The sequence below is a fragment of the Tripterygium wilfordii genome, chromosome 14, assembly GCF_013401445.1.
Source record: "Tripterygium wilfordii isolate XIE 37 chromosome 14, ASM1340144v1, whole genome shotgun sequence".
Classification (NCBI taxonomy): Eukaryota; Viridiplantae; Streptophyta; class Magnoliopsida; order Celastrales; family Celastraceae; genus Tripterygium; species Tripterygium wilfordii.
In genome coordinates, this window is record NC_052245.1 from 548675 (window position 1) to 562903 (window position 14229).

Sequence of the window (14229 nt, forward strand, 5' to 3'; positions counted from 1 at the left end):
ATTCAACCACTTCCATTGTTGGTTTTTTATTGCTCGTCCATATGTGTTTGAGTCATAACTGGTGATATAGAAGAGTGCCTTCAAATGCTCGATTTCAAAGTCTTTTGACTGAATTTTAGGCATTTAGCCCATTCCAAACGAGGCAATATGGCAGTTTGTTGCAGGACCCAATCCAAGTCCCACTGACCTATTCTCTCTCTGACTCTGACAGCTGCTTAATGATTTCATTAATTAATTTTAGGCAATGCCAAGAGTCGTCGTGTAAAGAAGTCAAAAACGCCGTCGTTTTTATGCCTGCAGACCCGGGTAACTTGATGCGTTCGTTCTTCCCAAGGAAGAAGATTTAAAAACTCCATAGCATAACCATCATATCCATTACATTCAAACAAATCACACGTCAATGCAATGCTGTAAGACTTCTTCTTCAAAACATGTCGACGACGTCGTTCTTAACTCAGACGCAAAGGTACGCCGCCGGGGCATTGCTTGCTATCGCCCTTCACCAGGCTCAGATCCACCGTTCTCGCCCTCTGGGATTCCCCGAAGATCATGACTCAGCCGAGGAACGGATCAGTAGTGGTAGCAGTAGCGACTCGGTCTCTGATGATCCTGAGCTATGGGTCCATGAAAACTCGGGTCTGCTGCGCCCCGTCTTCAGGTAAATCGATGTGATACCGCTGTTATCAGCCACCATCTCTCATATGTATTATATTGTTGCGAGTTCATTTGCTAATTCATCACAGCGCTCTCGTTCGAAATTTCTAAGGTATTGCTATGATGTTCGATACTCCAAGAAGAAAAGAAGCCGATTAAATTTAAAAGTAATAACTGATGATTATGTTAATTGGACGAATTCATTCCTTCTTTTTGTCGCACTCAGAAAGAATTTGAGCACCGGAACTTACCCGAATTGGGAAACTAAGAATAATGTAAAAGAAAATATAAGCTGCATAAAACTAACGTTTTTTGAGATTGGTCTAATTTTACTTAACATTATTGACTTTATTGGGACAACCAGCAATGTTAATCTGAAAATTGGGTCTGAGTTGCTCAAGCTTATTGTTAAAGCCTGTTGTGGCAGTGACAGGAATGTGTTTTGAATTATATATAGTGATAGGAAAAAAGTGAGCGGAAAAAGTCTGAATTTCTTGTATTATGTTGTATCTAATTGGGGGATTGTGCTCTAAGCTTTGGTACAATAAGAGGGCAACTGAAGTGCTATTAGTTTACAGTGTTTAATTTTAGTAGTTCTTCATATTTATATGAAGGGTTCTGGATATTGACTCTGTTGCATGGCCTGGGCTTGAGGAAACAGCTGCTTGTTCTCCAGCTAAGAATCATGTTGGAGCAGTGAGTTTTTTATCACTTCTTTCAAACCACCCATGCTCTGTTGTGTGTGTGTGTGTGTGTGTCTGTGTTTATATTGAAATAGAACACTTGTAGACTTAGAGGCCTTCCGGTATTCCTTATTCCATTGAAACAAAACCTTTTATGAAGCTCTGATCGTTCAACTTTGTCTCAGTTTATGAGGCTACTTTCAGAAAATGATGGTGAAGGTTCATCTCAAAGTTCTGATCAAGAAGTTGCTTTGTCAAAAGGTGTTGATGCCATTATAGAGAGTATGGAAACAAACCCTGTGACATCCAAGTCTAAGAAGGAAAAGCATCGTGAATATGAGAATGAGTACCGTGAGAAATACTCCACTTCTGAGGTGCAATCCAGCGTTGAAGCTGCCAACAAGCATTTGGAAGCTGCATGCAAAATTGACAATGATGTACCTGGTGCCAAAGATCTACCTCATGGGTCTGGTGGTGATGTTAATGAGGAACCCATTGAAGAGGGAGCAGTCCTTAGTTATCACAGGAAAGTGACAGTTCTTTATGAGCTTCTTTCAGCTTGTCTAGCTGGTTCACAGGAAGATAATAAAAAGTGTACCCGACGAAGAAAGGGCTACGATGCCCGTCACCGCGTGGCTCTAAGATTGTTGGCGACCTGGCTTGATGTCAAGTGGATAAAAATGGTTTGCCTGCTCAGCTTATTGTTCTGCAAATCAAACCCTTTTTCTTTTACATATTTTACTTTTGCTGCTTTGTTGGGAAAATTATTGAGAATATGGCTTTATGCTACATCACAATTGTGATTTTCAGTATGTCAGGTATCTCTGACATATCAACACAAGTAGGGTTTGCACTTTTAGTTGTGGTTTAGCTAATCCAAGCTGCAAATGTTTTATATGATGAAAATATCATTCACTAAATGCTCTGCACTTTTTTCGAAGTTTTAAATCCTTCAGAAGAATTTATAATTTCCTGTCCGACTAAAAAGATTATGTTCTAGTTCTACGTATACTTTCCCATAGAGCAAACTTTTTATGCTTGCAGGAAGCCATTGAGACGATAGTTGCTTGCTCTGCAATGGCTGTTGCAAAAGAGCAAGAAGCAAAGGAAGATGAAGCACGGGCACCTGAAACAAAATGGGGTAAATGGAAACGTGGTGGTATCATTGGTGCTGCTGCATTAACTGGAGGAGCATTGCTGGCCATTACTGGAGGTATGAAAACTCAAACATTTTCAATGTTTGTTAATCTATAAATTTCATTTAAAAGAGGTTTCTTATGATTTAGTGGTTTTTGAATTATTTGTGTTATAATTCTAATATTGTATAGGACTAGCTGCACCAGCAATTGCTGCTGGGTTTGGTGCTCTAGCGCCAACATTGGGAACTATCATCCCTGTGATTGGAGCAAGTGGGTTTGCTGCAGCTGCAAGTGCTGCAGGAACTGTTGCTGGTTCTGTGGCTGTTGCTGCATCATTTGGAGGTGAATATTGTTCACTATCCTTTTCTTTCCCAGTAATTTCCTCTACGTACATTAAAATTCACTGCTTTCTTTCCTTTTCTTTTGCATCTCTACAAGGACAGTGAAAAGACATATTTGAAATTTTTTCTATGTAATGTGTGTTTCATATATCATATCATAAGTCGAACGTTTATGGCGTCATATAAAAATATTTATAAAGGTCTTGTAGATGGGTTGTGTGATTATTTACTCTATTGGGTTTCAAGGGTATATTGTATGCTTATCATACGATGTTGCTTCGCAAACAAGAATGTCATGCATGGGCTGGAAGCATGAATTATCCTTCATCAGATTCTTTTTTCTTTTACAAGTTGTTGTGACTTATAACTTAAATAGGAAGTTCAAATTGTAATGTCCTCAAAGACTCCGTGTAAATTTTCTTCCTAATTAGCTATAATTTTTGTATTAAAGATAAAAGAAATCTGTTGCATCTATATGTTCTGAATCATTAATCTGAACCTTTTACATGGGCATTCCTCTTGTAATCATGTTGATTTTTTGATTGGTTAAGAATTGGTTTCTCTTTAAAAAAAGATTTAAGTTTAGATTATGATGATGAACCTATTTGAGGCTTATTGTTGATGCTTTGTCCAAGCCAGCTGCTGGTGCTGGACTTACGGGGAGCAAAGTGGCAAGGAGAATCGGAAATGTTGATGAATTTGAGTTCAAAGCAATAGGGCAAAACCATAACCAAGGAGTATGTTTCTGAGTCCTTTAATTTGAAGTCTTTTGGTCCGATTTATATGTCAGATAGACATTTAATCTCAACTCAGTTGACTGTCATTTCTTTTATCTCAAATACATTTGTGCATGTAAGATGCTTAACCTGAGCAAAATTCTATATAAAACATGCATAACTTTGAGCAAAATCCTGATGGAATATCTTCTGTCCCAGCGGCTAGCAGTTGGGATTTTGGTCTCAGGATTTGTCTTTGATGAGGAAGATTTTATAAGACCTTGGGACGGGCGCACAGACAACTTGGAGAGGTACCATCGTACCACCTTCCGTTGCATTAGAAATTTCTGCTCTTAAACTTTCTATTCCATCTCAGTTAAGAAATAGTTTATTTCTCAGTCACCAGACTTTAGACATGTGTTAAGACTTAAGACACATGTTCCCTTGCACTTTCAAATTTCAAAATTACACAAGCAACAAAGATTTCAGTGATTGAGGCAACTTTCTCTGCATTCCCCAGTCCCATAAGGGAACTTTATAACTTTCGCTCTATCAATAAAGAATACATGCTGACTATTTATCACTTCAATTTTTCCCAGCATTTTTCTTGTACTTTTGACTTTCACCTCGCTGTGACTCTGTAATTAGTTTTCTAGTTCACTGAGGTTATTCTTCTTGATAGAGGGACCTACTATGTATGTATATAGTAAGTAAACAGATTGTCAGTGCCCTTAGTAAAACTTCCTTTTGCAATAAATTTTATATATATTTTGTTCATCTTGTCTGTTCCTTTATTTGTCTTTATTGCCTGTTATATAGCATGAAACATCAAAGCTGTACAGTAAGATTGCTCTGCTGAGACAAAGTTGAACCGGGGTAATATTCTTGCTTAAGAAGTGTGATGTTCATACAAGCAACATGGCTTTAAAATAATTTGTAATGAATATCTTAACTTTGTATCTCTTTTTTGTTTGGCTTTTATAGTAGCTTACTGCAAATTACAAAAGTGTGTGAGATTTGTGAAGCTTTGTGAGAAAATTGTTGAAAGTGCCCACATCTTCTAATAAACTTTTAGGTATGCGCTGCAGTGGGAGTCCAAGAATCTAATAGCAGTGAGCACTGCGATTCAGGATTGGCTTACTTCAAGTAATTGTCATGGAACTTGTAGCTGCTGTTGTTCTTAGATGGTAGCATGACCATTGTGCAAATGTTGACATTGTGATCCTTGTAGGACTTGCAATGGAGTTGATGAAACAAGGTGCAATGATGACTGTATTAAGCACACTCTTAACAGCATTGGCATGGCCTGCGGTGTTACTCTCTGCTACTGATTTTATAGATAGCAAATGGTCGATTGCAATTGACAGGTAATTTTTTTCTATATTGGCTGTTTGGAGAGTGAGTGGATGAGAAGATGGTATGAGGAGTCTTCCTTTTTAGTTTATTTGACAAGTGTCTGCTGTTGGGGGTCCATTCTTCTGTAAAGCTTTCACAGAAGCTCAGTCACTTAAGTCGATGAACTAGTTTAGACTTCAGAGTTTTTAGTGCAAAGTTATGTTTGATATCCTAGTCTCAATAATGTAGGCATTTGTCGGAAAAATTATAATGGAGAGCCTCATATGATAGAAAGAAAATTTTCTGACAAGAAAATTAGAAGTGAGGTCATTCAGAACGGTTTTGAACAATTGCGATGGAGGATAAATTAATTTATGTCAAGTTGTGAAAGATTTTGGATGGATAGGACATTCTGCTAAAGAATTGGAAGCATTTTCAGATGTTGTATATTAGTATTACCTAAAGGATGCTGTTACAGCGCTTTCAACTCCATGTTCTAGTCATGAACTTGGCAATTGGGAGGAGCATGGTTGACAGTCACTAAGTATTTGGTTCTTACTCGTTACAAATGCGGTGCTATTATTTCTCACGAGTTTTTTCACCTAAATTTTGTATTGTCTTGCATCCTCTAGGTCAGACAAAGCAGGAAAGATGCTAGCTGAAGTATTATTGAAAGGTCTACAAGGCAACAGGTGCACTAGTCAGATTGAATAATACTGTAAAATTGCTTTTTTAAGTGTGTTTAACTTTTTTTGGTCTTTTGGAATTATTAGGCCTGTGACTCTCGTAGGTTATTCACTTGGAGCACGAGTGATTTTCAAGTGTCTTCAGACTTTGGCTCAGACAGAACATAATGGTAACTACTACAAATAGCATTTGATGAGAGTTGAAAATAATTCTTACACTTTTCTACTGCATTTTGATAGCTGAAGTTGTTGAAAGAGTTGTTCTTCTTGGAGCACCCATCTCAATCAAAGATGAGAACTGGGAAGCAGCAAGAAAGGTCTCTGGAAATATTTCATTTGAAGCGCGTTCTCTGCTGTTTCATGTGTATTTATTTTCTTTCAATGTGGTCCCTTTATTTACTGGGAAACTGATCCATGTTGCCTCTTGTTTTGCAGATGGTAGCTGGAAGATTTGTGAATGCATACTCTTCAAGTGATTGGATGCTTGGAGTTGCATTCCGTGCAAGGTATATGTGACTGAACATTCAGTATATGAGAATTTTAAGACAATCTAAACTTATGAGCCTGTGAATTTGATATATGCTAGAGATCATGGGTATGGTATGTTTGACCCACATAATATCATAGGTATGGTAAATTATCATTCAATGCAAGTCCATGACCAGTTTTCTCATGGCAACCTAGAGATCATGGATTCAAATTTTGGAATTTGCAATCTAACTTCAAAGGGGTATTATTAAGAGGTCTTAATGCTAATTTGATTGAATTCTTCCTAAGAACCCTCCAGCTCTAGATGGATGATATATCCAGATGCCTGATGAGCCCATGGAAGTTAAAAAGGCACTGTTACATTTCCATTGTGGCAGCAACCCAAAATAAATCTTTTACCGCTGTTTCAGCTCTCAATGCGAGCATCATATGCATAATTTTCTCCCAAAGCATTCTCTAGTCGCCTCAAGAGCACGAGATTTTATTCTCTCTTTTTTATTGTAGCCAACCGTGACGTTGAAAGATAGAGTTGAGAATTTCATATGATTGTGTAAGCTAACGATTGTTTTGAACAGTCTACTCACTCAAGGATTGGCTGGAATTCAACCAATTGAAGTTCCAGGGATCGAGAATGTAAGACCCGTCTCTACCTTTCCCTTTTGAGATTAATTTGCTATACTGTCCAGTTTAAAAGAACCAAATAAATGAGAGGTGAATCCATCAGTTTTTTGCATCTGACCGAACACGCCATGCAGGTTGATGTAACAAAGTTCATAGAAGGCCACTCTTCCTACCTATGGGCCACACAGCATATATTGGATCATCTGGAATTGGATACTTACTTTCCTGTCTTCATAAATACCCCAAGCAATGAATAGAACTCTTTCCCAATTTAGTCCTATTGTTCCTCAGTTCTCTCTGATCGACGTATTTGGTGGCTATAGTGCTCCATCTCTTACTGTGAGCATGGGAATTCACTAGGATTTAATTCGTGATCGTCATTTGATTGTCATTCTAGTTCGAGGAGCTGTGTATAGATGTTTGTTTGTTTCACCTTGGACCTACTCTTGTATTTGCTTTTCCAATACATGAAAACATTGAAGTGCTTCTTTATAATTTAACAATATGTACAAAAATAATTACTGCAATTTTTTAAAAATATTTTCGAATTTACTTTGTGGATTCTATTTTTCATGGAGTAAAATAATAGTAATAATAATAATTAACTTCTTATTAATAAAAATGCCAATCCCACATCACCATAAATCCATGTTATGTGGGCGTGGCTTAAATACTTAATCACGTACGAGCCAAATACAGGAAGCTCATGTGTTATCAGTTTTCGCAACGTTAGACGAGAGGTTATACTCTGTTTAAATTTAGTTCATCAAATATTTATACAGCATATACTCTGTCAATCATACCCTGTACCAAATAGAGCCTAGGTTGTTATATCAGCTTATTTTAGATCCGCAAATGGTTAAATATTTCTCAATAAATTTTGATGTTTGTATTGACCACAAATTTTGCTAAAAATAAAATATGTCAAAATGAAAGCAAACCAAAGGAAAAGAAAGGAAATACTTTATTACCAACACAGAGAGGGAGGTGCAACCTAAAGATAACCGAAACTGCTAGGAAAAATAGAATTCTCCTGTTACAATACTTATGACATAAACATTGTAGAAGAAGAAAGATCAAATGATACTTGACAAATAGTCTTTCCAAATCCAGACAATAAAAACCCAAAAACAAAATCCAAGCCGGTCAATACAACACCTTCCCTTTTCTCTAGCTTATTGTGTCCTCAAAAGAGAGGACAAACCAATCTTCGAGTCGGTACGGCAATGAGTCGACTCTCCTTTGGCGCGGTGAGTCCGAAGATATCAGTCACGTCGACTTCACTTGGTTTCATACCATCAGGCAATTCCCACTTGAAACAGTGAAGCAAGTTAGCCAACGCCAATTCCAGTGAATAAAGTCCGAGTTGCATACCTGGGCAGGACCTCCGACCCGACCCGAACGGGATGTACTCGAAGTTACTCCCCTTGAAATCCGGCACCCCTTCTTTCAAGAATCTTGAAGGCCTAAACGTATCCGGATCCTCCCAATGGTTCGGATCTCTTCCAATGGCAAATGCATTGATCATGACACGTGTCTGTGCCGGGATGTAGTACCCTGCAATCTCCGTTGCCTTGGCTGTCTCATGGAGGAGCAGAGGGATTGGCGGATGGAGTCTCAGGGTTTCTTTCATCGTGCAATTCAAGAAAGTCAGCTTCTCTATGTCGCTCTCCTCGACACGCCTATCAAGGCCCACCACGTCAGCAAGCTCTTGCTGCACCCTCTTTAGATCCTCAGGGCTCCTCATCAGCTCCGACAAGGCCCATTCTATTGCTGACGCCACCGTCTCTGTCCCTCCAAACATCACATCCTGCAAGATAAAAAAACTCATATAGACCAATATTGGGGAATTTGCAAGATAAAAAATTCAAGAGGGCCCCTTTCTTAGACTTCGCCCAGACCTCGAGGATACACCACTGTTCATATAGGTCAATATTGTAGGTGTGTTTGGGCTTAGAATTTAACCAAATAGTTGTAATTGATTTGGAATCTAAAAGCATGCAATTTAAAGAATTACCATGATGAGGGCCTTGATGTTATCCTTGGTGAGGTTGATGGAGTTCTGTTGATTAGCTCCTCCATTTACCTTTGCCTCCTCACCGTAAAAGTCAAGCAAATCATCAACCATGTCAGTAATCTTACCTTCATCGCCACCACCCTCTGTCTTCTCCCTCTTGTTCTTCTCCACGTGATCATCAATAATCTTGTCAATAAACTTGTCAAGTGACAAACGAGCCTTGACAAGTCTCTTATTAAGATTCTGTGGATCAAACCATCTAACCCAAGGAATAAAATCAGCCATATTAAATGCCCCGAAAAGCTTCGAAAACTCCTGCAATATCTTTATAAACTCCTCCTGGCCTTCATTTTTGGACCCAAACGCGGCCCTGTAAGTAACATTCATGGTCAGAGTAAATATCAACTCCCCAACGTTCACAGCCGAGCCAACATTGGAAGCCACGGCTTTAACCATCGAATCCACCTCGTCACGCACCGACTCCCACGACTCTGCTCGTTTACGGCTAAACAGCTTCGTCACGCAAATCTTACGCATCTGACGCCAAAACGGTCCGTAGTGAGCGAACGCCATGTCGGCGCGATCGTAGGTCAGGTAGTGGGTCGTGATTGGAGCCGGACGGTTCGAGAAAACCACGTCTTGCACTTGAAGAACCTCGCGAGCCATCTCGGGAGACGAGACGGTTATTGTGTGTAAGAAGCCGAATTTCATGTAGAACAAGCCGCCGTATTGTTTGGCTAGCTTGGCGAGGCCACGATGGGTTAGCTGATCCACCATGGACATGTTACCGACTATTGGTAACCCTTTTGGGCCTGGTGGGTACGGGAGGTTTCGCCGGATCCGAGTGATCAGGCCCATTAACAGAAGTAATGGGATGATGAAGAACAAGGCCATTGGTAGGGAAGAAGGTATTAAGCTTTGGAGAGAATCCATTTCCATGGCTTGTGAATGGCACAAGGTACTGCAGCTTCAAGGGTGTCGATATATAGGGTTTTTTAGATACCGTTAATTAGGTGAAATTCTTTAGTGGAATTATATGGTTATCTTATTAAAAGCTTGGATGTACAAATGAATAATTAGGGTATTTTTGTGAAATAAAGGAAATTCTTCTGATTTCCATTTTTATTTGTGAGTAGGTATCCTTCTTACTAAAAGAGAAAAAGCATATAAGGTAATGCCACTAATCTTCTATTTAATTAGGTATAATTGTAGGTTACAGTACTCTTACCTCATTTGATTTCCCAACACAACCACCCATCCCAACTCAATTAACCAAATGGGTAACCATTTATGTCTTTTGTCTTTATATTTTAAAACCCTAAAACACATCAAATATCTTTAATCAAATATTCTTTCAGGGTCTATTTGTCATTATGCATCATCCATTTTCTCTCCTCTGGGATCCCTTTTTGCATCCAAGAAAGGGCATCAACATGTGTATTACTGCATTGGAGGCTTGATTTTATTATTTTGGTTAGGTCATTTTATTCTTTATTTACATCTCTCGCTGGAGATGCAACATTTCTGAAAACAAAAAAATAAAAAATAAAAAAAAATACACATCCATGGAAGCCGGACTCACCAGCCCACAATCACTAATAGAGCGGGCTTCATATCGATTTGGGCTCCAGTAAAACGTATGGCTGTTAAATGTTGGCAGAAGCTTCGTCCGGTCCATTTGTTGCTGTTGGGTGTTGGCAATGTTAATGTTGGGCTGTGTAGTGTAACTAAAAATAAGCCTGACAGCCCACATGTCACCTAAGCATGTAAGCAGGCTTTCCATAGATCTGGGATTAAAACAAATATGACCCGTTAAGCCCAATTCACTGGTAGTGGACTGGAGATAGAGTATGGGCCTAGATAACCGGTCCAGGTTGGATTTAAGTTGGCTGGTTCTCAGACAGGCCCACTCATAATATATTAACTTGCAAGCGTTTGGCATTTTTTTTGGGATTTAACACGAGTATCAAGGTTAAATTGGCAAGATCATATTTAATTCATAATATTAATTTATAAAGAGAAAACTCAAATTCCTGGAATTAAGTGGCCTCGTAGCCACCACACTTCACAACCCCACCTAAAATCACACCTCTCTCGTCCACCTCTCTTTCTACGCGGTATCACATGCACATTTGCTCGAATAAAAATGGAAGAAAAATCGCCCAACCCCATCCTGCATAAGCCCCTTTAATCATAAGTTATGGGCCTATTAACAATTTATAAGATTAAGCCCAATTCATGTATATAAAATGTTAGTGGGGTCAAAATGAAAATATTAATAAGATCAAAAAATCAAATTTCTTATATATGTATATGAAAACAAATTTACCCGGTTCCAGATGCACATTTGGTCGAATAAAAAAGGAAGAAAAATCGCCCAACCACATTGCGCCTGCATATCTTCCTACTACTATACATGTACATGATCATCCACTACGCACCCTCTTCTTTTGTTCTTTTTGTGGCCAAAGAAGTGGCTGATCATTGAACCCCGTAATTGACTTGGTTGGCCTTGCCACTGTTGTGGTGAAATTCGGTCGATGTGTGTAGGCCACAACAATATGATCAACGTGTGTATTGACTAATGCTAAGGTATTGTGTATTTATTTCAGAAAATGTTCTGAAATTTCTTATTAAAATTCATGACCTCTTGAAGAGGAAAGTGAATACCCAAGTATCATCTATAAATAACATTCATGGCAGACCATATTTTGCCGAGCATTCCCATTTGTCATTGGATAGGTAGGGTGCATGTTTTATTGACGATACTGATGTGCAATTATGATTTTGGACCTAATTATTGATAAATAATCAACAATCATTCCCAATTACTCAACAATCGAGCCATACAGAGACTTGTCACATGTATTGACAAACTACAGGAAAAATAAAAACTTGAGAAAGAAAAACAACTTTATTGAAGTGTCACATAATAATATAAAAGAAAACAAATCAAAGGGAAAGGGTTAGATGAACATTATTTACATCTCATTTTTTATTAAGTACACCTCATTAACCCTTTAAAAACACACTATAGTGGGGTGTACTTAATAAAAAATACGATACAAATAATGTTCATCGTTCTTTATATCCACAGAGAGAATCCCATTTTTCTCGTCCATGATTCTTTTTCCGAATTTTTCAGTTCTCTTCCAAATACAAATTAACAATTATATAAAGAAAAACAAATAAAATTATTATGAACAGAGTCGCCTTTCACCGTCTGACTTCCTGTATGCCACGTGTACATCTGGATCACCACCACCACTTTGATTTTCAAATCAATCGAGTGGACACAACAATCTCGGGCTCGGAACGGCGATGAGTCGGGTCGCCCTTGGTGCGGTGAGTCCAAATATATCGCTCATGTCGAGTTCATTAGGCTTCATCCCATCGGGCAACTCCCACTTGAAACAGTGAAGTAAATGAGCCACGGCCAATTCAAGTCCGTAGAGTCCGAGTTGCATGCCCGGGCATGACCTCCGACCCGACCCGAACGGGATGAATTCGAAATTGCTCCCCTTGAAATCCGGCACCCCTTCTTTCAAGAACCTGGAGGGCCTAAACGTGTCCGGGTCCTCCCAAGAGTTCGGGTCTCGCCCGATAGCAAATGCGTTGATCATGACACGTGTCTTCTTGGGAATAAAGTACCCGGCCACCTCAGCATCCTCCGCCGTCTCGTGGAGGAGGAGCGGGATCGGCGGGTGCATTCTGAGTACCTCTTTCAGCGTGCACTTGAAAAACGTCAGCTTCTCGAAGTCACTCTCCTCCACCCGTCGGTCAAGACCAACCACGTCGGCAAGTTCTTGCTGGACCCTCTTCATGTCCTCTGGACTCCTCATCAGCTCCGTCAGGGCCCACTCGATCGCCGACGCCACTGTCTCTGTCCCGCCAAACATCACATCCTGCAAAGTCCACAAAACAAACTCATTTCAATTCCTTTTTCTGACCAACTAATAATATTAATTAAACACGCAAATTAATGCATAATCAAACACGAATACACTAAAATTAATCAAACACGCAAATTAATGCATAATTAAACACGAATATATTAAAATAATTACCATGATTATGGCCTTAATGTTGTCTCTAGTGAGCTTGATGGAGTTTTGTAGATCGTCTGATTCGTTTACTTTTGCCACGTCACTGTGGAAAGCAAGTAAATCGTCAACCATGTCTGTGATACCTTCATCAGAACCGTTGATTTCTTTGTTCTTGTGCATGTGTTCGTCGATGATTATGTCAATAAACTTGTCAAGTGACTGGCGAGCCTTAACGAGTCTCTTAGTAATTCCTTGCGGGTCGATCCAGCTAAGTCCGGGTATAAAGTCGGCGAGATTGAATGCCCCAAAAAGTTTCGAAAACTCCTGCAAGATCCCAATGAACTCATTCTGGCCTTCATTTTTCGACCCGAAAGCGGCCCGGTAAGTAATGTTCATAGTGAGAGTAAAAATCAACTCTCCAACGTTCACAGCCTTGCCGGTGTTGGAAGCCACGGTTTTAACCATGCAGTCCACCTCATCACGCACAGACTCCCAGGACTCGGCTCGCTTGCGGCTAAACAACCTCATGACGCAGAGCTTACGCATCTGGCGCCAGAAAGGGCCGTAGTGGGCGAAAGCCATGTCGGCTCGATCGTAAGTGAGGTAGCTGATGGCGATTGTGGCTGGACGGTTAGAGAAAATGTTGTCTTGCACCTGCAGTACCTGTTTGGCTACCTCGGCGGACGAGACGGTGACCATGTGCAAGAATCCCATCTTCATGTGAAACAAGCCGCCGTATTTCCTAGCCAAGTTAGCCAAACCGCGATGTGTGAGCTGGTCCATCATCATCATGTTGCCTATGATCGGCAACCCTTTGGGACCAGGTGGATAGGGAAGCTTCCGGCGAAGTCGTGAAACGACGACGAATAGGAACAATGAAGGGACAATGAAGAGGAGGGCAGTTTGTAGAGGAGTCATGGATTGTAGGAGAGGAGACAGATAATGCATAATATCATTCACCATGGCTTTGTTTTTGATTTGTGTGGTTGTGATGAGGAGGGAGACGGCTCTGCAACTTTTTCGATTGCTGCTGATGATAATGAAAAGTGGGGGACTTATATAATATAAGCTGATAATGAAAAATGGCACAAGTTGGGTACCATATTTATTTTTAGTCAAACCTATGTAGCTGAATTATTGTATTTTTTTATTGTAATTTAATCTTGTTTACTGATTCTTTTTTCTTTAGATAGGGAGTATTTGAAACTTGTGGCCACACGACACTTGTGGCCACACGACGTTGAAACTTACCTAAATTATCATGTCCTCAGTTTAAAAATTATTATTCGTTGTAGTTCTAATTTATAAAAATATATTTTTTTTTTTTGAAGACATTAACTTTATATTTTAGTTTTTCCGATACAAAATCCAGGTTGTACTGTCTTTTTTTTTTTGGAGAAGCAGGTTGTACTGTTTCATTATGCATGACGAATCGATTATTTAACACAGGTGCATATTCCCCAGGTTTGGTGTGTGTGTCTATATATATATATATATATATT

At 39.5% G+C, this 14229-nt stretch overlaps 3 protein-coding genes across 3 annotated transcripts; 1 reads left to right on the forward strand and 2 right to left on the reverse strand.

The window, feature by feature from the left end:
• The first annotated feature begins 306 nt into the window (after positions 1 to 306).
• LOC120015722 (transmembrane and coiled-coil domain-containing protein 4-like) lies at positions 307 to 7216 on the forward strand. The gene is made up of 15 exons (XM_038868261.1): positions 307 to 658; positions 1269 to 1350; positions 1523 to 2020; positions 2382 to 2550; positions 2666 to 2818; positions 3457 to 3554; positions 3753 to 3844; positions 4609 to 4679; positions 4765 to 4900; positions 5501 to 5560; positions 5642 to 5724; positions 5795 to 5871; positions 5990 to 6060; positions 6619 to 6676; positions 6799 to 7216. The coding sequence occupies exons 1-15, from the start codon at positions 432 to 434 to the stop codon at positions 6919 to 6921; spliced, it is 1998 nt and encodes a 665-aa protein (XP_038724189.1). The 5' UTR covers positions 307 to 431; the 3' UTR covers positions 6922 to 7216.
• Positions 7217 to 7611: 395 nt separating this feature from the next.
• On the reverse strand, positions 7612 to 9635 carry LOC120014785 (cytochrome P450 84A1-like). The gene is made up of 2 exons (XM_038866843.1): positions 8682 to 9635; positions 7612 to 8474 (listed from the first exon to the last, which is right to left on the reverse strand). The coding sequence occupies exons 1-2, from the start codon at positions 9618 to 9620 to the stop codon at positions 7851 to 7853; spliced, it is 1563 nt and encodes a 520-aa protein (XP_038722771.1). The 5' UTR covers positions 9621 to 9635; the 3' UTR covers positions 7612 to 7850.
• A 2143-nt stretch (positions 9636 to 11778) lies between these two features.
• Positions 11779 to 13774, reverse strand: LOC120015322 (cytochrome P450 84A1-like). The gene is made up of 2 exons (XM_038867696.1): positions 12749 to 13774; positions 11779 to 12586 (listed from the first exon to the last, which is right to left on the reverse strand). The coding sequence occupies exons 1-2, from the start codon at positions 13688 to 13690 to the stop codon at positions 11963 to 11965; spliced, it is 1566 nt and encodes a 521-aa protein (XP_038723624.1). The 5' UTR covers positions 13691 to 13774; the 3' UTR covers positions 11779 to 11962.
• Positions 13775 to 14229: the final 455 nt, after the last annotated feature.